Source organism: Myotis myotis, unplaced genomic scaffold (assembly GCF_014108235.1).
Source record: "Myotis myotis isolate mMyoMyo1 unplaced genomic scaffold, mMyoMyo1.p scaffold_m19_p_3, whole genome shotgun sequence".
In the NCBI taxonomy this organism is placed as follows: Eukaryota; Metazoa; Chordata; class Mammalia; order Chiroptera; family Vespertilionidae; genus Myotis; species Myotis myotis.
Genome location: NW_023416335.1, coordinates 178,481,316 through 178,506,379, shown reverse-complemented (window position 1 = coordinate 178,506,379; position 25,064 = coordinate 178,481,316). Strand labels below are relative to the sequence as shown.

Genomic DNA, 25,064 nt, shown 5'->3' with positions numbered 1-25,064 from the left:
GTAGGATGCAAGCTTTTGGTTTCCAGGTCACAGGACCCTCTCCCTGGAGATCATGAAGCATTGCAATTCCTTTATATGATCTCATCTTATAAAAGAGTCCTACACACCACTCTATAGAATGGACAGCTCGGAGAACCAAGATGGCGGCGTAAGGTACAGACCTGTGTGTGCTGCCTCCCACAACAACATCGAGACTACCAACTATAAGACAAACAGCTATCATTCAGAACCATGGGAAAGCTGGCCCAGTGGAAGCTCTAGAATGGACATCTCTAGAATGCTTGCAATTAGACATAAAAACTCAACTCCTGATAAATGAAATGTGTATAATGACTCCTTATGGATAAAATGTCTCTCAGAACAAAGAAAGACCCAACTGTTAATTAACTGGTAGAATTAACACATCTAATGCAATTCTGTCAATCAGAAGGAAGACAGCTCGGAACAAATGGGGCAGGAGGCAGCGGAACTGACTTGAGCCTAGTGCTCTGTGGGGCACATCTGGCGAGACTCCACATGTTCCTCAGGGAAGATAAAATAAAAGTACTAGTATTAAGAAGAGTAAAAAATATGGTACTCTAGGTTCTGTCATATTTATACTTATTATCGCTTAGCACACTATGTACTTATTTTGTTGATTGCCTGCTACTAAAACATAAACTTCATGAGGGTAGGGATTTTTGTCTGTTTAGTTTACTGCTCTTCTTCAGTGCCTAACAGAATGCCCAGCACATAGTCTGCGCTTAATAAATGGTATTGAACGGGCTTTCACAATAACCCTAAGGTAGGCACCAGTCCTGTCTCATTTACAGAGAAGCAAACCGACACATCAAGGGATTAGGTGTTTCTCAAGGTCACAGAGCTGGTAAGTGGTAAAGTCAAGATTCACACAGGATTCGAGTTCTTTTAAACTCGTCTATACCTGTGTGCAGTGATGAGGCTGTGTCTGCTTCTCTCAGACTGATCCACTGAACATTCATATCATGCAACTCACTTCCTTCCTTTGTTCCAAACCTCTGCCTATTAAGTAACCTTCTGATTATAATCTGATTTCTCAGGAAACCTTACACTGACCAGCCATCATGTGTGGCCATTCTGCTTGCATATTATAACTTACCTTGTTAACTTAACGCATGGGCATTCTGATTTATCCACATCTCTGTCATTTGATTCTGATTACTATGTTCCCACCCTAATTCATTCTGTGTGCCCTGATGGCGTCAAGAATGTGAGCCTGCAATGATTAGCACAGGATGTAGAATTTATCATCTAAGAAAAAGCCTATCTGAAGCCCTGTCCCTGAGAAATCATGGGTGAGCTGCCCCGGGTTAGCCTCCCCAGGCGGTAGCCCAATATCATTGCATTCCCATTTGATTGGATAGAGCATTTGTAGCAAAGCAGTATTCTATCTACAGTCATCTGGTAAATTTTGGGAATGACAACAATGAACAGAAGTTGTGAAACTAAGATTACTGGCTCAGCTAGGGTACCAAAGCAAGCCACAGTTTTATGCTGGAGTTTACTACTAACAAGGTTAAACTGGAAACTCAAAGTAAGTCAATTTTCATGCCTGAACACAGAGGACTTGAGGAAAGGAAAATGAACAATGGGACTGCATAGAATGAAAATTACATTAGTAACTGTCGCAGCCTGCATACCTAACAATATTTTTAATATAAGAGAACATTGCACATTTTCCAAACATGCCAGGATTCAAGAAATAGCTCCAGCAACTTTAATTACATGAATCATTTTTTATAAAATTATTTTTTTCCTTGTCATATTGTATCCTCAGACTCAAGACACAGGAGTTCAGAAGTAATAGATCAGAATTTTCATTAAGTACACATGACATCCTTAAAACTTTAACTTGTGCACGCTTGTTTGCCATTATATATATATATATATATATATATATACACACACACACACACACACATATATATGAGTTTACAGTTTTAACTTATAAAATAAATGTGCTCATCTGAGCACTTATTAAAGAAGGTAAGAAACAGAAAATATGTTCTCTATGGAAAGTAAACCGTAGAAAATATTTGCACATTTTTTAAAGGAATAAAATGTTTTCATTAAAAAGTAAATTTATCATTTAAAGAGTTTAAATAGGATGTTTCTTAAAAACCATTTTGTCTGATTAAGACAATGTTACATGATGAAGGTCGCTAAGGGGTCCAGGCCCAAGAGTAAGGGAGTGTGTAAGAGGAAACCCTTCCACAATGCTGCTCACCCAGCAGACGCCTGTGTAGAAACCATTTCTGATTTGAGTATGTTTAGGTAAGACAGTATTATTCTTGCACACTGTGCAATTTACCAGGAAAAGTATAAATTAGTTTAAACTAGAAAATAAAAATACTTAATTTTTTTAAAAAAGATACCAGATGAAATCTATTTTAAATTAATTTCCAGTTTAATAACCTCTTTTGCTTGTAGACAAGTTTTCAGTGATTATGCAACAAACATTCTCATTTTCTACATCAGTTGGTCTCTTCATGAAACAGTTTAGCCTGCTTTCCTTGTTCTCTTTGCCAACATTGAAGATATTACCCATGTGGTGTAGAAAATGTAGTTTCTGCTAGCTTAATGGCTAATTACAGTAACAGAAGGAGAAAATAAGAAAATCCAGCTAAACTGCAAAAATCTAATGAAGGGCAATGTGAGCTTTAACTACAATTTCACACTCTGTTGTACCTATGAGTGTTTTTGTTTTGTTTTGTTTGTTTTTTTAAATAAAGCCTTGTGGACAATTTTTTTTACTAATTTTAGTTTGATATTTTGATGTTTATTAGGTGTCTATTTTATGATTATCCTATATAATAAAACTGTAATATGCAAATTGACCCTAACAGCAGAACGACTGGGAATGACTGGTCACTATGACACACACTGACCACCAGGGGGCAGATGCTCAATGCAGGAGCTACTCCCTGGTGGTCAATGCGCTCCCACAGGGGGAGCTCTGCTCAGCCACAAGCTAGGCTGACGGCTGCCAGCACAGCAGTGGTGGTGGGAGCCTCTCCTGCCTCCCCAGCAGCACTAAGGATGTCTGACTGCAGCTTAGGCTTGCTCCCCGCTGGCAAGTGGACATCCCCCGAGGGCTCCCAGGCTGCCAGAGGGATGTCTGACTGCCAGCTTAGGCCCGATCCCCCCAGGGAGCGGGTGGACATCCTCCGAGGAGTCCCAGACTGCGAGAGGGCACAGGCTGGGCTGAGGAACCCCCCCGAATGCACAGATTTTTGTGCACTGGCCTCTAGTATTGTTCATAAGCAGGGTTGTCTTTATAAGGAATCACCCAGCTACAGTCCTATCTCGGCCCTATCTTGGAGATAAGATACATTCTTTTGTTGTTGTAATAACTCAAATGCAATCTACCTTGTTCTTCTCCACTACGGCTTTAGGGTTTCTTTTAGGAGAAGAAGACTAAAGAGAATGCAAGGTTTGATGGGAATATTCCTCCTCCTTTGTACACTCCTATTTACATTCATCACCGGAGGGAAGCACCACTTGATCTGGGAGAGTATACTTTACTCGAATATTTTCTTCTGAGAAAAAAACCACACACAATAAAAATGACCTACTGAGCATAAATTGACTACTTGGTCCTACAGAAAATTGCTCATACTCCCATTGAACTGGGGGACTGAACACCCACACTCATTGAACTGGGACTGATTAAAAACAATGCCAGGTTACTTGTGAGCTTTGAGGATTATGTACAACCTCAACTTTCCCCAAATTCTCAAGTTATACTGCAACTTTTGATCTATTCAATTCTGTGGAGTGCCTATATAGGCTTCTATTATATACTAGAGGCCCAGTGCATGAAATCTGTGCATGGGGGATGGTCCTTCAGTCCAGCCTCTTGCAATCTGGGACCCTAGGGGGATAGTCAGACATCCCTCTCAAAATCCAGGACCGCTGGCTCCTAACTGCTCGCCTGCCTGCCTGATTGCCCCTAACCACTCTGAATGCCTGCCTGATCACCTCTAACCACTCGCCTGCCTGCCTGATTGCCCCTAACTGCTTGCCTGATCATCCCTAACCACTCTGCCTGCCCATCTGATTTCCCCTAACCACTCCCTGCCTGCCTCACTGCCCCTAACCATCGCTGCCTCAGCTCCTGTTGCCGTGGCTTCGTCCAGAAGGATGTCTGGAATGATGTACAGAAGGTTGTTCAGCTGTCTGGTCTAATTAGCATATTATGCTTTTAATATTATAGATAGATTGGATGCACCCTATTTACAACAGTAGATATATACTTTTATCTCTGAAGGTCTTTGGAGGCAATTGTGTAAAATACTATATGAAGGATTGTTAGAAATACTGAAAGATTTCATGATGTAAAAAAAAATGCATCAATGTCATTGACATTGAACAAAATGGCTCCTTACTTTTCCATAAACATTTGAACTATCTTGTCCACAAACTTGTTCAATAAATAGTGCATGAAACAAGCATTTTGCACTTTGTCCCATAGATGCAATTTGCCAACCTGATTGATTTCTTTCTCTATAGCTCATCTAATTTCTACATACTCTATATTTTCTCCTTTATTAAAGATGATGTAATCTTGGTTGCTATCATATTCGCATCCACCAAACTATTGAGAACAAGATAGAGATGTAAAGATGAGGCTAGGAAAGGATAAAGTTTCACAAAGCAGCTTTGCAACCGAATATAAAAATATGACAAAAACTCATAATGCAGATATGGAAGATTAATGCAGCAATGAAATTACATGAAGAGAAAAAACATAGAAGAACCAAATTAAGACATATACCTGGAAAAAATAAGAAGGAGCAGTAGGAACAAGTTATTTATTCTGCGAAGATTCACTGTGCCACTAAGATAATAAACAGATCAAATAATTTGCATGTTGCCAGATAGAGAAATTACATTCATGTATGTTAGCCCACTTTCCTATCACGGTTTCTATCTAATTCTCCTTAGACTGTGCCCTGTCTTTCACTAATGAAACTGGTTTTTATTTCTTCTTAGGTAGTACTTTCTTAGAAAAAGAATGAGAGAGAAGAGATATGGCTGACATGGGTTATTGACCTAAATAAATCTGATTCCAGCTTCAATTCTATCTTCTTTGCCATTTTCCTACTCAGATCAGAGCTGGCAACAAAATGATAACCATCTGAACCATGCTTTTCAGTGACTGGTTATGTCTTGCCAAGTAAATTTAGTTGACACTGTAGGATTCCTTGGTGACCACGGGAATGTGCAGAACCTCCTAAGGAAAAGAGCTCCCCTGCTTTTCTTCAAGGTTCATATGTAACTCTCCTAACAACCTCTGGCTTTCAAGTCTATCCAGACTTGTGGTTGATTATAAAACCACAAAATATCAGAGATCGAAGGGTTCTTGATAGATTTAATTCATCTCCATTGGTTTTCATGAAAGGAAGCAAGAGGAGGCTAAATAACCTAGTCAAGCTCTCTTATACAGCTTAATTTCTAACTCAGTCTTCCATGTCTAAGAGAACCATTTTAGAACTGTTGGGTCGCTGATCCGGGTTCCACTTGAACATGTATAGACTGAAGTTATAGTTCCCTCCCAGTAAGTTCCCTTTATCCATTACTGGAAGTCTTCAGACATAGCTTTAAGTATTAAGGTAAATAATATTCTCTTTCTTTTTTAACATAGGAGGACAGTGAGGCAGAGAGGTTAAGCTAGGAAGTAGCCAAACTGGAGTATAAACTCTGACAGTAATATCGGTGTTCTTCTTTCTATGCCTTTTTGCTTACTAGTTAACATCTGCATTATTAGGAATCTGAGCCACTAAGGATATCTTATTACTTATTTCTTATTAATTTGTTTATTCATTCAATCATCCATCCATTCAGAAAATATTTACTAAGTACCTACTAAGTGCCAGTCACTGCTCTAAGTCCTAATGATACAGCACCAAACAAAACAGTCATTGCCCTAATGCAGATTACATTCAAATAAGAAAGACATACAAAAAACAAAAATACAATATCATGGCAGATTTCAATAAGTGGGGAAATAAGCAGGATACGAGGATTAAGAAGGATATAGTCAGGAGAAGAAACCCTTTTTGATAAGTGATTCAGGGAAAGTCTCTCTGAAGTGGTAACATTTAAACAGAGACATGCGGGATGTGAAAGAATGAGTTTTGAAGAATGAGAGAACAAATGCAAAGGCTCTCGGGGAGAAACAGGCTTGGTGTAGTATGGGAACAGCAAGGTCAGAGTGGCTGGAGCTGATGAAGGCAGAAGAGGCAGAGGATGGCGGGTGTCAGAACATATAGGTCTGGACAAGAAGTCTGAGTTTTATTCTATGCACTAGGAAGCCAGTGCAGGGTTCTGAACATGGGAGTGAAATATTCTGGTTTACATTTAAACTTTTACTACTTTGTTCTATGAGAAATACTCAGTAGGAAGAAAATACTCAGTATGGAAACAAAAAGACCAGGTTAGTGGTACCTGCAGTGGTCTAGGTGAGGTTTGGAGGTTATTTGAACAAGAGTGGTAGATGTCTTAAGAAGTAATAGAGAACTATCTATTTTATTGGATAGCGTGGATGAGATATTTTGGTGGAGTGTATGTTGTGTACAAGAGAGATAGAAGAATAAAAAGTTTTAACTTCCAGTTAAGGTTTAAAACTCACTTCCAATTAGTGCTTAAAAAAAAAAAGGAACAAAATGCATGTGCAGAAAATGGGGAGTATCCCAGTATCTGCTGTATAATAAAGTATGTGACAGGATGTGAAAGAATAAGTTTTGAAAAACGAGCGAACAAATGCAAAGGCTCTCGGGGAGAAACAGGCTTGGTGTAGTATGGGAACAGCCAGAGTGGCTTAGTCGGTTGAGTGTTGGCCAATGCACTGAGGGGTTGTCAGTTGGGCTCCAGTAGGGACACGTACCCAGGTTGTGGGTTCGGTCCCGGGTAGGTGTGTGCAGGAGGCAGCTGATCAATGTTTCTCTATCACATCAATGTTTTTCTCTCTCCCTCTCCCTTGTTCTCTCTCTAAAAAAATCAATAAAAGCATACTTAAAAAAAAAAATGTGACTTTTTTTAATCCTGATTCTAGAGAGGGAGGTTCTAAAAGCCTTGTGATAGGAGTGTGTTTTCATTCATAGTCCCTTGGATCACACTCAAGTTTACGTATGTTAAGAGGTGAGATGACTCAGAATGGGGGCTGGTCACCGGAAAGACCAACCATGTCATTAGACGGTTGGGGCTTTGAGTCAGTTGAGCCTCCAGGGAAGGCGAGGGGCCTGAAGATTGAGTTCAATCTTGTTGCAAATGACACTGAAGCTCAATGGAGCTTCCTGGTTGGTGAATGCATCACTGTGCCAGGAGTGTGATGCACCCTGTTCCACAGAGAGAGGGCACAGGACACTGTGTTTGAACCTACCCAGATCTTCTGCGTCTGTTCCTGATCAGCATTTCTTATAATAAAGCTGTAATTGAAAGTATGGTGTTTCTCTGAGTTTTGAGTCATTCTAGTGAATAATCAAACCTGAAGGGTCATGGGAAACCCTGACTTTGTAGCCAGTCGGTGAGATGTGAGTGGCCTGGGGACACTGAGGGCAGCTGGCATCTGAGCTAAGGGCAGTCCTGTTGGGTCTGACTAACTTGTAGGGTCTGAGCTAACTCTGAGTGGTTAGCATCAGGGTCGTACTGCTGTACACTAGTTGGTGATAGAATGGCATCCCAGGTCACTGTCACTGCATCAGACAGAATGAACCTGGGAAAATGACTTATTTACAGCCTGGTGCTGATGAGAAGAGAGCATTCTAATCCTACCATCAGTTTGTCTTAAACAGTGAGCAAATCCATGTAAATATTACATGTTAAAATTGACTTATGAAGCTAAAATCTCTTAACATCTTCCTTTAGGTCATTTTCTCCCATGTGGAATCTTCATTCCAATATTAATAGCTGTGCTTATAGTTTTAAATACATCAATTGTATTATTATCAGTTAACAAACAAGACTCATATAGGATTTCTAAAGCTCCATCTTTAGTTTTGATCCGTCTTCTCTCCTGAACCCATTTTGTTATCTCCAGGCCCATTGTCCTCATAGATGGAATGAACTGGCAACCAAAACCACTGTTCTCCTGAATGTTTGAGGGGGTGGGGGGGTGAGCTAACTATTGACATTTCAGTCAAAAAAGTATTCTTGTAGTCACCCAACTTGAAATCACAGTCTTCTTTCCCTTTCTCCTAACTCCACTGTCTGCAAACAGTTTTCTTATTTTATCTTTTATGGGGAATCAGGGAGTCAAAAGTTAGTGCTGAAAGGACCTCAGAGATCAGGTATTTCATTCATTTGTTCAGTAGATACTTGTTGAGAGCCCCTTTGCTCCAGCTCTAGGTACTGAGGAAACAGTGATGAGGATAATCAAGAGTCCAGTTTCCAGGAAAACAGAGATGATTAAAAAAATAGTTAATGAATTCGCAGGCAAATAATTTCAGATAGTGTTGAGGGCTTTGAGTAAAATATATCAAGGTACTCCTATAGAGGGCCTGGGATCTTCTTTAGTGGGGCTGGCCAGAAATGGAAGATTTTAGTTTCTGAAGGTAAGCATTCCAGGTAAAGGGATCAACAGGAGTCAAGGGTGCAGAATTAGAACCCTCAGAAAAAAAGCCAGGGAGGCTGGGCACAGGGAGAGAGGCAGGTGGGGCTGGCGGGCAGGCCCGCCTGGTTCATGGGTGGTGGAATGAGGACAACAGCCTATCCTCGCTTCTGGTCAAATCACTGTTCCACCTCACCCATCCTTTCTAATTCTGTTCTTTTCATCATCTTTCCCATCAGTGTGATTGTCACTGGTTTCCCTTTCTTCAACCTCTTGCCTTGTTACTACATCCTACTGTGGACTATAAGACTCCTCCTAAAAATTCCATTTAAAACACCATGTCAATCCCCTACTTAAAAATCATCAGTGTCTCCCCTTTGTGGGATCAAGCAGAAAGTCCTTACCTTGAGCAATTCATTCCTGCTACAATTTAGCCCCAACCTAATCCAGGGGGTGGATCCACCAATGCTTTGATATCGATGACTCAAATCTGCTTCTTTCCCTTACACACAACATCCTCTCCTCAACCTGCAGAACAGCTCGTGACTGGTATGTAGCTAGTGCAATCTTGCTGCCTGCTGTCCTCATCCAACCTTCATGACCATATATTACGCTCCCCCAATTAGGCCCAAGGTTCTTGAAGGCTGAGAATTTATTTGTCCTGTATTTGTGTCTCCCTAGAGTCTCTAACCCATTGTCATAGACATGGTAGGCATTAAGTAACAGTTGTTGAGTAAATAATGATTTCTTGAGCCCTGAAAGCTGTTCTGATCCTCAAACTCTCATGTATATTTTAAAATTTAATGAAACATCTACTATGTGTCAGATAGTGCATACATATTAACTTGTTTGATCTTCATAGAAACCATATAGGTAGGAATGTTTACCCAATTTACAGATGAAGAAACTGAGATCTAGGAAGGTTACATTACCTGCCCAAGACTCCCGAAGTCCCCAGTCCGTGTCTAAGCAGCATGCTACCCTGTGTTGCTCTCATACACAGCACCCTTCCACTAACTCCCTTCAACACCCCACATGCTCATTTCATTCTTGGTTATTTGGGCAGAAGTGCGATATACACTAGAAAACAGGTGGGAAGAACACGATGCTCTCAAGTAAGAAGAATATCACCCCCAATAAAATGAGTTATGATACATCCACTGGCCCTATGCCTTTGTCTTCTAAAATAATATCTCCAACTGGATTTAGTGCTTCCAAATGGGCCTCAGCTCAGGAAACAGGAATTCCCCAAGCCATGCAGCCCAGTAGGATGCCCATGCAGGAGGAAACTTAAGAGAGCCAGGATATTCTTTCTCAAGCAAAATGTGTGCCTTGTACTGGAACTTTTTCAAATGTTGGAAAAAAAATGAAAAAGGTGATTACACGACTGAAAAATGCTGCAAGTTCTTCACTTGAAGAAGCCGAAGATGCACTCTTTGGAAAATGAAACAGACATCCTCCGTTGTTCCCATCCTCCAGCCAGGATAAAGGCAAAGCCTGCTGCCCCTCCCACTCCAGGTGAACCGATAAAATTCATCCTTCTATAACGTTTGTGCTGACTCCGGCAGCTCCTGCCACCTCCTTTCACAACAGCCTGCCCTGTCCTCGCTGGGACACTGCCGATAGCATCACAGCATGCCTCTGGGCAAGATCTGTCCCGTAATCAGTTGTAAAGCTCAAATGGAGTTGCTGGTTCCAGCGATTCAAGTGGCGAAGTGAGCTCCTTCCGGACTTTGGTTTTAACAAAGGAACAAGTGCCGCGCGGACTGGAGTCAGAGGCAGGCCACAAGTCAGGAAGGTCCCTCTACCCGATCTGTCCCTGGGGTAACCCTTGCTAACTTTGTAACAACTGCTGACTTTTTAGGACCTGCCTTCTGCTCTCAACAGGAGACTCTGTGACAGGCCACACCTGGCCAATCTCCTCTGGCCCCTTTCCAGGAGTTCGTCCAGTGCGCTGGATTTCACAGGCGGTATTTACCGAAGAAATGGAAGTGGACCATTGCCTAACCTCTGCAGTGGTTCTCAACCTTCTGCCCTTTAAATATAGTTCCTCATGTTGTGACCCAACCATAAAATTATTTTCGTTGCTACTTCATAACTGTAATGTTGCTACTGTTATGAATCGTAATGTAAATATCTGATATGCAGGATGGTCTTAGGCAACCCCTGTGAAAGGGTCGTTTGACCGCCAAAGGGGTCGCGACCCAAAGGTTGAGAACCGCTGCAAGAGGAACGCTATGCAGAATCAGTAACTGTTTGACCCTTAAAAGGCTTAAGAATGCTCTGAATCTGCAAAGTCGCATATTGCTTTGAGCAGCCAAATATTTTAAATAGACGTAGAATAACCAAATATGTGTTGAGCAATAACCCTGAGCCAGCCAATATGACTGAGCCTGTGTTGAACATGAGGCTATGTGTGATTTTCCTTAATCCACATAGGAACCCTAGTAAAGGGGGTATTATCCCCACTTACAGGTGAGGAAACAGACTCAGAGACCAGGGGTAACCAAACCTCAGATGCTATCATTTCAAAACACCGTGATCTCTAAATCCACATTAGAACAACTGACTCCACTAGCCTGACATCAACGACTAATCCCTGGAACACAAATGCTGAATCATTTTTGTAAAATTCAGCAATTATTCTTCAGGAATTCCCTTAGGTGAAACTAGACCCAAATCCCATGGACATGAGCTTGCCTACGCAACTAGGGCAGTACCCCTACGTAACACAAGGGCAGTGTTTCAGCTCAACTGCCGTCTTCACTAATCACTCATGATGTGGTATGGGCTGAGCCGGTCTATCAAAAGCCACTGGACAGAAGTCGCGTATCTTTACGGTATATAGTGCTCGTTCCCACAACTTACAGTTTGATGGCATCTGCTACTCTCTGGAAGAAAGCCAGCATTTCTGAGTAAAATCTATCCATCCCACAACGTGGATTTTTACTGTTGCAGAGAGCCAACTGAGAATTGAACAAGATCTTACGGTAATGACTAGAAGTGAATTTCTTTCTTTTTCTTCCTGGAGTTCTTTCTTGCTGGATTTTTCTCTTTCCTGGCACAGCAGGGAGACATCTTTTTATTAAGTTTATGAGCATCAGAGATGTGAACGTCCCTTTACACGTTTAAAATAAGTGACTTAGGATAGGTCACGATTTCAAAGAGGCTCCTATATATTGAAGCAAATCCAAATCACGTTGCTCAGAACATTTGGGCTTGCAGCACAATCTCATCCTGAAACCTATCAGTGTTGGGTCACAGGAGATCCAAACACCAACCTAAACATTTCTAGGTTCACTGGCTGATGGAAAGTTAAATCTTTCAGAGTCTTCCAATGAAGACTGGTTTTCCTCCTTCCTGGTTCTACTGTTGGATGAGTACAATCTGGATGGTAGACTTTTGACATCATTATGATTAGTTATTGTTGGTATTACATAACAGAGCTCTGTGTCCTTCCATCAAAGGGCATGCTCTCTGAATTACTTTATATAATCTCCCTTGAACAGCCTCATCCAATCTGTGATTTCAACTATCACCTATACTCCAGTGACTTACAAATTGTTCTGAGCATTTATCAAATCTTTGTTGAGTACTTACTATATACCAGGCACTGCGCTAAGCTCCTGGGATACCCTAGTGCAGTGGTCGGCAAACTCATTAGTCAACATAGCCAAATATCAACAGTACAACGACTGAAATTTCTTTTGAGAGCCAAATTTTTTAAACTTAAACTATATAGGTGGATACATTGTTATTAACTTAATTAGGGTACTCCTAAGGCTTAGGAAGAGCCACACTCAAGGGGCCAAAGAGCCGCATGTGGCTCGCGAGCCGCAGTTTGCCGACCACGGCCTTAGTGAATAAGAGAGACAGCAATCTTATTCTTGTGTGAGTTGATTGTTACTAACTTCTTGCTGGAATTACAGACCCATGTATTCAGTTTTGTGTTGAACTTACGCATTTGGACACCCAAACTGTGCCTGTGCAAACTGAGATGATCTCCTCAAATGACTCCTGTGGAACCCCTAGGGTTTGAGCCCCACCTCTCAACCTGTAAGAACTCGCCCAGGCCAGAGACTTAAACCACCTTCTGCCCGCCTGCAGGGAGTCCTCTTCCTGAATCTTTTCATAGCTATCACTTCCTTTCAATCTCCAGTGGCATCTCATTTCAGCTCTCGTCCTTGTTTCTGGGTAATAAAATCTTTCTACCTACCTTCCTCTTGCCCAGGATGGCCCCCTTGAATCCACTTCTTACACTGCCAGGGAACTTGCTTTCTAAAACATACCTAACCTTGCTTCTTTGCTTTGCTATCTCTGAAGGGCTTCCCTGAGCTTTCAGGGGAAAGTAAAATCTTGCAAGCACACAGAGTCCTTGTGATCTGGCTCCTGACGACCACATGACCTCCTGCTCTGAAGCGCCTCCCTCTCCCCCCAGACAGGCCTGCTGCTTCCTCCACCTGCTGCATCCACACCTCCCTGACTCACTCAGGCATCCAGGCGTGACCTCCTGAAGCCTCCCTTTCCAGGCCATCTGCTCTGCGGCAGGCTCCCCCGCTGCACGGTGCCATCACCTCTCTTTTGTTTCATTTCTCCAACTCCTGAAGGCAGTTACAATCTCTGCCTCAACCTTGATTCCCTGAGCAGTCCAGGGCCTGGAGCACAGAGAGCACTCAACTTGTGTTTGCTGAATGAACAAACCTTTAACTGATGGGCAATGGGTTATCGATCTGCATTTTCAAGTCATTTTTTGCCATATCTTAGCTATTGCAGCTTAGACCCCAAGAATTCCAATTCCTTAAATTACTGGAGAAGCAGGAAGAGCTTTCTTCCTTCCAAAGGATGCCTTCTGTTTTTTAGTTTCGTTTTTCCCCTCTACCTCTTCTCCAACACTTGACATACATATATTTGATCTCAGTCAAAGTTTATCTGATTCTTCTGAGGAGAAGGCACAGCTAACAGTAAAATCATAGACATCAGCCCCCAGAAAAATCTACATTTGGAGCCTAGCCCAAGCACTTATTTACTGAGCACTATAGATAAATGATGAACTTCACTGAACCTCGATTTACATAAAATGGGTATAATGAAATAAGATAACATGCAAAGCTGCTAGCACCTATTTTAGTTTCTTTTCTTTTTTTTCTGTGCTCATCCTTTCCCTTTAAGATACACACTTTGCCTGGAATACATTCCCCTCCATTCCATCTGACAAAACCCTCCTCGTTGTTTAAGGTCCTGGTAATCTTCTCTGTGCACGGCCCCTGGTGCCTCCAGCCAGAAGGAACCGTCCTGTCCTCTGGGCTCTGGAGGCTCTAGGTCTTTTTTTTTTTTTTTTTTTTTAATATATTTTATTGATTTTTTTTTTTTTTTTTTTTTTTTTTTTTTTTTACAGAGAGGAAGGGAGAGGGATAGAGAGTTAAAAACATCGACGAGAGAGAAACATTGATCAGCTGCCTCCTGCACACTCCTCACTGGCGATGTGCCCGCAACCAAGGTACATGCTCTTGACCGGAATCGAACCTGGGACCCATCAGTCCGCAGGCCGACGCTCTATGCACTGAGCCAAACTGGTTAAAGGCAAGGCTCTAGGTCTTACTCAATTTGTTCAACAAACCAATGCTGAGGGCCTACTATGTATTGGGCATTCATTAAGTGCTGAGAACTCTGCAGTGAATAAAACAGATGTGTGAATGCCTAAGTCATACAGAAGAAAAATAAACATGTCACAGTATAAACACAATCTTAGGTCAGAGACATCTGAGTGCTCCACAGGGGGTCAGGAAAGAAGGCAGCTGGAGTGGGCGTGTCAGGGAAGGTGCTAGGCATGGAAAGAGCTGGGGAACAACTATAAATGGGTGGCACCCACATATCAAGGCCCTGACCAGGAAAGAAGTATGGCATGTTTCCTGCAAAGAACCGTAGTTGAAGCATAGTTGGCTAAGGAAGGGGAGATAAAATGAGATTGATGAAGTCGGCTGGGGCCGGACTGCGTAAGGTGGGTTACATCCTAAGTACCACTGAACGGCTTTAAGCAGGGACATCCCAGTAGAGTTTGTTTTGGGATTTCTCCAGCTGCCATGTTTGTACATTTATTACATCTCTCACCAGAGTCCTGATTTGCACTACAGCTCCTGGTGAATATAGCCGTCCTCTTTATTACATTAGGGCTGTGTGAGGGCACTGACAATGTTTATTCTTGTTTCTATCAATGCCTAGTGCTCCCCGGTAAATGCTTGTCAAATTAAACCGGAACTTCCTGTGGCCTCTGCCTCTCTCACCTGGCACTGCCATAACTGTGGATGTAATGTGCCTCATCTTTGTGGGAAGCTGCAGTTGCCCACCAGCTCTGAGCGAGTACATCTTTTCCTATTAGGATTCCTCTTGGGCCTTCTTGCCATTGTAGGATGGTCAGCTGACTTCCTGTCTCCCGCCAGCTCCACTCCCTTCCCTGGACTGAATGTGGACAGTCCCTCGTCTGCCTAGCGCAAGGCATCCTGCTGAGAGTGCTGGCTGCAGTGGCCTGGCCTGCTCTCAAAGGAACCACTGCTTCTAGCTCTGCATATGGTCCCAGAGCATTGAATAACAACATTCAATGGGCATTTATGGACCACCTGCGTGTGCCTGGGACATGAAGGACGCAGCAGCCCTTTCTGCTGGCTGTGCAACGTTGGGCAAGTTACCAGTCCTTTATAAGCCTCAGTTTCCTCATGCATAGACTGGGGATAGTAATAGCAGACTGCCTCCTAGGGCTGTTACAAGGCTGTACAAGAGATGTCACGTCAAACACTTAGCACAGCACCTGGAATATAGGCAGCATTCATCATATGTCAGGAGATTAGCAGTCGTATTGCAAGTCTGCATGATTTTATTTAATCCTCACAGTAACTCTAAGGAAGGTCTTATTCTATCCAAGGTCCATATATAGCTGGTACGTATAGATACTGCTGTACTAGTTGTTAAACCTTTGAGGTTTTTCCTAGTTGCTAATTTTTTTTTAATTTTAAAAAATATATATGTTTATTGATTTCAGAGAAAAGGGGAGAGAGAGAAACATCAATGATGAAAGAGAATCATTGATTGGCTGCCTCCTGCACGCCCCACACTGGGGTTCGAGCCGGCAACCCAGGAATTGAACCGTGACCTACTGGTTCATAGGTTGACGCTCAACCACTGAGCCACACTGGGCTCCTAGTTGCCAAATTAGCCATTGTCTCAAACCGTCCAAATTTTCCCCGCCCCCCTATGACCCTGGAGCCTTCTCTGCTTAGGTTCTTCTGGGATCCCTGCCTCCCCTTTCTCCCCATGATCAAGCAACTAAAGGGACAGGGCCTGGCACAGCAGGAGGCCTGCAGGACCCAGGCACAGTTCAGATGGTTCTGTTCTGGGTGCTGACTGGTTGACTGAATTTATTTCATTGACGGGTAAAGTAACGTGCAGATGGGAGAAGTGAAGTCTTTCCACCAACCCTGTAGGTGAAAATCCTACAAAGTCCAACATCAGAATCTACTGCCCAGGTTTGCTCCTTTACACAGAGCTTCTCTTTCGACACTGGTTAGAAAAAGTAACACAATCCATTTTTTTGCCTCTTGAACTTGGAGGACTATCACCTGGACACCAGCAAATTGGGTTTCCGATGAACTCAGGAAGTAGCTGCTGACTTCTCCGAGTCAGCGACTCACCTGCCTGCCCTCATCTTTATTCCCCATCCTGCTTCCTACCATGAATCCCATGAGGACACTCTTTGGCTCAAATCCTACACTTGCTTCCTGCCCTGAGGTCTAATAACCTGACCCCTGGGAGAGTCTTCAAGATGATGACGCTGTGTACAGCCACACAGTTAAGTACTCACCATTTCTATCGCTACTTGACAAACTAAGAGGAGGCCTAGAAAGAGGTTAAAATGTGTGCAAAACTGTGGCAACTCGCATATCTTGCATATGAATACTCTACAAGAAAGTAGAATAGTGTGGAGGACAGATTCCACGATGACACTGAAATCCAGGGCCGGGAATTGAAAGAGATCCCTCTTAAATTGAAGACACATGTGTAGACTTAGACTGTGGAAAGTGAAGGTGGTGGCTCCTTGAATGTAAACGTTCACTTCTTAATTGTGGCATTCTGAGCTGCAAGGACCCCCTGGGCTTGCCCTGATATGTAAACATTTTAAAAAGTGTCTTATTAAGGTTTAAAGTCTTTCAAATAGGTCTTCAAGACTGAGCAGTTACATAATTGGCTCAATTAGATCCAATTACACAATTAGTGTAGATTAGAAATAATAGAATCAGAACATATAATTTCATAATGATACACGATAATAATGCAAAAATTAAGTTGGCAAAGGGTGCTTGTGCAGGAGGGGTGCCTACAGATCTTAGAAGACGCGATGTCTTTCATGAGCCCAAACATCCCCCACCTCCGACAGTTACTGTTGGAAAATATGGTTTAACTAAGCAACATTTATTTTGAATTCTGGACATAGAAAACAGCATCTGGAAACGTGGTAGTTCTTTTCCTCCTTTATGTAGCTAAAGTCCTGGGTGACTCCATTTCTTTTCTGTCTCATTAAAAGGAGGATTTCTCTCTGAGGTCTTAATAGATGATTACAATGAAGAATCCGTGCTTAAGGGTGAGTTGTGCCGACATGCCCACCGACGCACAGGCCTGCCCCGCTTCGAGTGGAACAGCCCAGGCACACTCCGGAGGGTTTGTGCGTGAGTGGGAGGAGCTGGGCTGGAGAAATCCTGGGGGAGAGGCGACAGAGGGATTAAGACGCCTGTCTCTCAAATCCGGTTTTTAATATTGCCTTCATTATACTTGGTTCAGGTGGCCTGACCCTTCCTGCTGCCTTTTTATCTTCTGATTTTCAAAAAGGGGAAAGATGACATTTGATTAATGAGAAATTCATGTCCCAAACTCTTGCAGTTATGTTGGTGTATCTCTCTGTAAATTGTGTCCAACTACCAGAGGACTAAGAAGAAACCATTCATGTGTTAATTCGCTCATGATTTTATTTATTCATTCAGTAAGCATTTCGAGCCTCTCCAGGGAAGGGACTATTTCTTATTTATCCTACATATCAAGCCCACAGCACGACTGCTAGCCTGTCGGAGGGACTCAATGTATATCGAATTGTTTTTAATACATATCACAGATATTAACCTGTCCTGTTCTGTAATTACAGAACAAACAGCTACTCTATTCTTAGTTGTGGCCTTCGAGAAACTTACAATCATTTGTGTGTGTGTCAAGACGATTATCACGTTAACGAAAACATGACTTAAATTGTCCTAGTCGAAACTGACACAATGTCAGGAAACAGTTTTTTTGTCAAGAGTCAAATAAGTAGAAAAACTGAAAAGTGTCATGCACTGAAATGAGGAAATAATCCCCCCAAAACCATGGTCATGGGAGGGTTACAGCCCAGTACCGCCCGGACACTGGAGCACTGGGGGAGGCAGCCAGTCTCTGAACATGCAGTGGTGCCTCTCTGCCAGGCACCAGGGATTTCATCCTGCTGTTCGTCAAATTAACTAGTAAATATCCCCAAAGGCCCCTAACATCTCAGCAAATGAACACTGAAAATCTGAAAATGTTCCCCAAATGTCAGAGCAACATCTGAAAGCTTTGGGCATCTTTTCTAATGATCTCTATTTTGAGTTTTCCTCCTTGGTCATCGTCCTTTGGGTAATGGGAGAAGCGAAGGGGCTTAATGATGCTCAGAGGCCATTATGAATAAAGGCTACAGAATTTATCCCTTACACCCTCCCTTCTAATTTTTTATTTTTTAATTCCCTTTCTTTATTTTATTTTCCTGCACAGTCCTTCTTTTACCCTTCTCATTTTCTTTTTCTTCTTCTTTTTTTTTGATTAATTAAATCTTTATTGTTCAGATTATTACAGTTGTTCCTCTTTTTTCCCCCCATAACTCCCCTCCACCCAGTTCCCACACAACCCTCCTCCCTCACTCCCCACCCACTGTCCTCATCCATCGGTGCACAATTGTTGTCCAGTCTCATCCCGCATCTCCCTCACCCCTTTCCCCCGCAAAAATAGACAGTCCACTCCCTTTCTATGCCCCTGATTCTATTATAATCACCAGTTCATTCTGTTCATCAGATTATTCACTTGATTTTCAGATTCACTTGTTGATAGATGTGTATTTGTTGTTCATAATTTGTATCTTTACCTTTTTCTTCTTCTCCCTCTTCTTAAAGGATACCTTTCAGCATTTCATATAATACTGGTTTGGTGGTGATGAACTCCTTTAGCTTTTTCTTATCTGTGAAGCTCTTTATCTGACCTTCAATTCTGAATGATAGCTTTGCTGGATAAAGTAATCTTGGCTGTAGGTTCTTGGCATTCATCACTTTGAATATTTCTTGCCACACCCTTCTGGCCTGCAAAGTTTCTGTTGAGAAATCAGCTGACAGTCGTATGGGTGCTCCCTTGTAGGTAACTGAGTTTCTTTCTCTTGCTGCTTTTAAGATTCTCTCTTTGTCTTTTGCTCTTGGCATTTTAATTATGATGTGTCTTGGTGTGGTCCTCTTTGGATTCCTTTTGTGTGGGGTTCTCTGTGCTTCCTGGACTTATAAGTCTCTTTCTTTCACCAGGTAGGGGAAGTTTTCTGTCATTATTTCTTCAAATAGGTTTTCAATATCTTGCTCTCTCTCTTCTTCTGGCACCCCTATAATTCGGATGTTGGTACGCTTGAAGCTGTCCCAGAGGCTCTTTACACTATCTTCGTATTTTTGGATTCTTTTTTCATTTTGCTTTTCCGGTTGGGTGTTTTTTGCTTCTTCGTATTTCAAATCGTTGACTTGATTCTTGCGATCCTCTAGTCTGCTGTTGGGATTCTGTATAATATTCTTTATTTCAGTCAGTGCATGCTTAATTTCTAGTTGGTCCTTTATCACAACCTCGAGGGTCTCACTAGATTTCTTGTAGATCTCATTAAGTTTATTGGCAGTTTCTAGAAAATTCTTGAAAAACCTTAAAAGTGTGGTTTTGAACTCTATATCTAGTCATTTACTTTCCTCCATTTCTGTCATTTGTGTCCTGTTTCTTTGTCTCCGCATTTTTTATGCTTCCCTGTGTTGATAAAGTGGTTTTCTGTGCTAAGTGTCCTCTAGGGCCCAGTGGTTCAGCCTCCCCAATTACCTGAGGAGGACACTCTTGGTGCACCCCCTTGTGGTCTTTGTGCACAGTCTTGTTGTAGTTAAGCCTTGATTGTTATAGGTATCACTGGGAGGAATTGACCTCCAGGCCAATTGGCTGTGAGAATCAGTTGTGTCTGCAGTGGGAGAACTTCTGTGCTGGAGACACCCCTCCAGGGCAAGACTTGCTTCAATGGGGCTTTGGTGCTCACTGAGTCTGCCCCCTGAGTATGTGCTTTATGGTTCCACAGAGCTGCAAACTGGATGGTCCCACTCTGACCTCTGGGTGGCTCCTGGCTTCTGGATCTCTAGGGAGGTGCTAATCTAGCCTCTGCCTTAGGCTATCCAGCAAAAGCCTCCCTGCAGGGCTTGGGCAGGGCATGTCCCACGGGATCAACAGGGCGGGGCTAGCAGTTATGGCTGCTCTCAGAGGCTCTGCTTCTCAGTGTCTGGGCAATCACTGCATGCCCCTCCGAGAGAAAGCTGCCCTCAAGTTCCAACCGATGCCAGACAGTCCCGATTCTCCCGTATGAGTCTGGGTCCCCAGAGACTTGCCCGGAACTGGAGCTCAGAGCCTGAGACTCCCTCCCGATTGAAAACGACAACCGCGCCCTCAGCCGCCAGCCCGCTCCAAATGCACCTCCGCACCTTAGTATTTTACTTCCACACTGTGCCTCCTCTGAGTCTCGGTATGCTTTTCTCTTTCCTTCTAGTTGTGGAATTTCCACTCAGCCAGCCTTCCTGTGGTTCTGGATGATGTCCGTTCCATCTTTTAGTTGTATTTTTGAAGTGGTTGTTCGAGGCAGCAAACTCCGGTGTTTACGTATGACACCGTCTTGGTTTCCGCCCCCTTCTCATTTTCTGTTCCCAATAAATACTAGCTCAAAATATCAATTCTCTTATCAAAAATGATGGTTTGCTTGCAAGACAAAAAATCTATTCTCCAGAATACCTTGATCTACTCACATCTCCTATAACAATGTTCCAAAAGATGCTCTTTGTTAATTCAGATACTCAGACAGAGGATATTTGAACAGCGTGGCGTGGAGTTTGAAGGTGGGGGTACGGAAGTTTGGAGTTTCTATTAATATTTACAAATCTTGACTCTATCACTGGTTGGATTTAGAGGCACAAACATACTTCCTTAGGTTCTAACTTCTAGAGGCAATATATTAATTTATTTACAATGTATGTTTTAGTGCTTATTGGTATACATCTTCCTTATTGACATAGCAATAAAGTATAGACATTGGAGGTGAATAAATATTCAGAAGGGAGAAACATCTCCCAAATTTTTATATTCTTTTTTTCTCATTTTACCAAAAGCCAGGAAGCATTTCCTAAGGGCCTAGGGTAAAATCCAAGTTACTTAGTGTAGCAGAATTCAGATGACTTGTTTTGGGAATGAATATAAGGAACTTCCTCATTTTCTTTTGCATAAATCCTTGATTATGAAAGCTGCATCAATTACAAAAAATTTATAGCTTCTTTCAAAGACCTTTTAACAAACAAGCACTTAAATCAACTTGGTAAATGAACCTGTTTGTAAGGAGAAAATATAAAAGTGGTAGGGCATGTCTGGAGGGTTTCTTACCAAACTGTTAAGAGTAGTTAGCCCTGGGTTGGACGGGGGGAAAAAAGTCTTTAAACTGAGCTGTAGAGGTGTTTCAACTTATGTGTTCTAAAATCTTCTCTTTCTTTATAGGAGGATCAGGATCAAAAAGCCACAATCTCCACAGAGAGAGCTGGGAGTAACAGATTTTCTGAATTGGGTTCATCAGCTATAGATTTTTAGAAGTTTTCAAATCGGCTATTTCAGTAAATGAACAATCTTCCATGAGAATGGCTTTTTGTTTCCACCAGTTCTGAGCTTAATATCACCCTTCCTTCCCCTGACCATTAACATTCAGGAACGGTGCCTGCTCTCTTGGATGTGCGCTGCTTGGATGAGAATGAGACAGTTCGTGTTGGAATGAGCTTGTGAGCTCTTCTGCCTCCTGTCACAGTCCTGGAGAGAGTGCTGACAGAAGAGGACGGACAGAAACACAGGTACGTACGTGGATACCTAACAATTCAAGTACAAGTGCCTGGCAGAACACCGGTCTTGATGTCAAGGCTAAAGATGGGTCTACATTTTCACAGCCATCTCCTCTCATGGTGGAAGGCACCTGCTGATTTCCTCATTACAATTTCCAAAGACTTCGACCTGTCTCGTCTTTATGGCCTCTTTGCAGCAAATGATGCCGTTGAACTGTGACACTGAAATGCTCATCTCTTGGCTGTCGACACACTCCACTTTCTGGTTCTCCTTCTGCCCTTCGTGTTGTCTTCTTTTCTACTTACTTTACTTGTCTTTCTTCTTTTTCCTACATGAGAGGTCTGTCTCTGGCTTTCTCTTCTCTCCTCTCTTTATAGTTCTCCCTTCTCCCCCACCTCTCTCTAATCTGATGGTCATTCCATGTGGGTAGTCACAGTGAAAACTGTAAATTACTGAGGACCTATGCTCTGTGCTAAAAGCATTTTACATTTCATCTCACTGATACCACACCAACTATTTTCTGCCTTTTAGATGAGGGAGCAGAATCTCAGGTAGGTTCAAAAACTCACCCAAACTATCCAAGACCATACAACAAAATAAGTGAGGGAACCAAAGTTTGAGCCCATATTTTTCTGGCTTTAAGGTGCATGCTGTTGTCACTACCCTGTCCCCTCTAATCCATGACTCAGTCTCCAGTCACAGTGGCACAGTGCACTGAAGTACAGTCTCATAAGTGCCATGGAAACATTCTTTTGAGTTAATATAGCTCTTGTAATAATCATAACCTGCATGTCTTTTTCCATATAAACAACTCTAAACCTACTTTTGCCCACCACCTGTATATATTAGTTAAATTTACTCAAACTTTGATAAAGTATAACAATGTGAGGTCACACTTCCAATGTAATTATTTACATGTTTATATTCCCCATCAAGCAGAAACAATGTTTCACACCAATAGTCTCTGAGCATCTCGAGATCAAGGCTATAAAATAATGACTATAAATGTATATCCTCAAAGTGATTACTTTTTCCCCTAATTTAAAAGGGAGAGAGGGCAGAAAAAGATATACTGAATAAAATAATATTATGTCCTGTCTACTACCATATGAAGAACGCAGAGAAACAACTTATAGTAGGATGCAAGTCAATAAAAATGTACTAAAAATGCAGAATTATAAAAATATAATTTACATTAAATCTCCTGTGACATAAATATTGTCAAGTAAAGTAAACTACTGCAATATTAACTTGTACTCCTTAATATGTTCGCAGCCGTGGGCAAACTACGACCTGCGGGCGGGATCCGGCCCGTTTGAAATGAATAAAACTAAAAAAAAAAAAAAAAAAAAAAAAAAAAAAAAAAAAAAAAAAAAAAAAAAAAAAGACTGTACCCTTTTATGTAATGATGTTTACTTTGAATTTATATTAGTTCACACAAACACTCCATCCATGCTTTTGTTCCAGCCCTCCGGTCCAGTTTAAGAACCCATTGTGGCCCTCGAGTCAAAAAGTTTGCCCACCCCTGTGTTAGCCTCTGAACATGTTCTTTAGTTGCTCCCCATTTTATCGTTTGTCTTCCTGAGTGGATGGTAAGCTCCCAAAGTGAAGGTTAGAGAGCCACTGATGGCTGTCCTGTCACTTTGTGGTGTTCACCAACTGTTATCCCAGGGACCGAGCAGCAAAGAGGATCATGACACTTCTCATCCTCAAATAGCTAATGCAATTTTGCTGGGTGATTTTTAAAAAAACAAAATCCAATACACAGCTAGATTTATTATAAGAATATCAGATGCAATGACACTCACTAAATGAGTATCATGGATACACTAAAGCTGTACCTTTGGCTTCTCTTTAAGCCAGTCGGTTTTAACCTTCTATGAAACAGACGAAACTTTTGACCACAGGCAATCACACCCTCTGTGCAACACTACTAATCTTAATGAGGAGTTATAAGCAACCAGATGTGGCAGGGTCACTGCTAATGCATCACCAGCACTGATAACCCTATGCAAAGTGTGTGCAGACAGAAAGCCAGTATTTTCCCATTGAAATCGAACACTATACTCTTCCCTTCCTTAAACCCTTGAGTTCTGCAATTCAAGATATTTCTTAAAGTATGACTCTTCTGTTCACATTTGCCAATGGGAAAGTTCCAGATTTTTGGAATTGAGACATAGCAGGAGGTATGAGGCCAGAAGATGACAGATATGACAGATGGTGCAGAACTAATTCTGCAGTAAATATCTGTGCACCTCAGATTTAAATTTGGTTTGTATAACTAAGAAGTCCACTGGGAACCAATGACTTAGCCAGTACAGCGATACTGCAGTGACTGACAGTCCTGTTTAAAAGTTAACAAAACGGGACAAGGGAAGGGTAGAGAAGGAAAAGCATCCAAAATCCAATACAGTTCCAGATCAAACCCTCTGATCACTCACCACAATCATTTGAGCCACGTAACTTTCAGGTCCAGTGTATTCAGTTGGGTCTTTAACCTTCACCAAGACGAGGAAATACAAATAATGCCACATGTTGTGTTCCGACTTGATGTGCTCCTCAAATGACACAGTTTTATTATCAAACTTGTCCCTCTCGAGTCCTGCAGAACACGGGAAACACAAGGTATGTAATCTGTCATTTAATCAGCATTTCCTTCTTAGCCTAAAACAGTGGTTCTCAATGCTGCGACCCTTTAATACAGTTCCTCATGTTGTGGTGACCCCAACCATAAAATTATTTTCGTTGCATCTTCATAACTGTAATTTTGCTACTGTTATGAATCATAATGTAAATATCTGATATGCAGGATGTATTTTCATTGTTACAAATTGAACATAATTAAAGCATAGTGATTAATGACAAAAAATATGTAATTATATATGTTTTCCGATGGTCTTAGGCGACCCCTGTGAAAGGGTCGTTCGACCCCCAAAGGGGTCGCGACCCACAGGTTGAGAACTGCTGGCCTAAAAACACAATAATGTGTGAAAAAATGCTTTCTGTAAGCATGCGTCAATTTACTATGTTATGATTAAAAACAACATAGTACATGAGACCTCCAGAAAAAAAAAGGCCATAGTTTATGGATTTATTCCCAACTAACATTTCCCCCCAATAGATACTTGGAAATGTATTATTATAGATGTAAAATTTGCAGATAATTTCAAATAAAGCCATATCAAAATAGTCAAATTAAATTGGACCACAAGTCTAAGTAAAAAAAGTAAAATTGATTGTGCAAGAGATGGCACACATGCTAATCAGGACAGAAGAAAAAAGTCATTTAATCCAGGAACTT

At 41.9% G+C, this 25,064-nt stretch overlaps 1 protein-coding gene across 6 annotated transcripts in view; it reads right to left on the bottom strand.

The window, feature by feature from the left end:
• ITPR2 (inositol 1,4,5-trisphosphate receptor type 2) overlaps positions 1 to 25,064 on the bottom strand; it is a 421,971-nt gene that overhangs the window by 17,491 nt on the left and 379,416 nt on the right. For 4 of the 6 annotated variants that reach the window (XM_036302046.1, XM_036302048.1, XM_036302047.1 and 1 more), the window contains one exon: positions 24,205 to 24,365. In XM_036302046.1, the coding sequence (XP_036157939.1) occupies positions 24,205 to 24,365 (161 nt within the window). Of the gene's footprint in view, positions 1 to 15,662; positions 17,429 to 24,204; positions 24,366 to 25,064 lie in introns of those variants that run through there. The other 2 variants (XM_036302050.1, XM_036302051.1) reach the window with 2 other exon arrangements.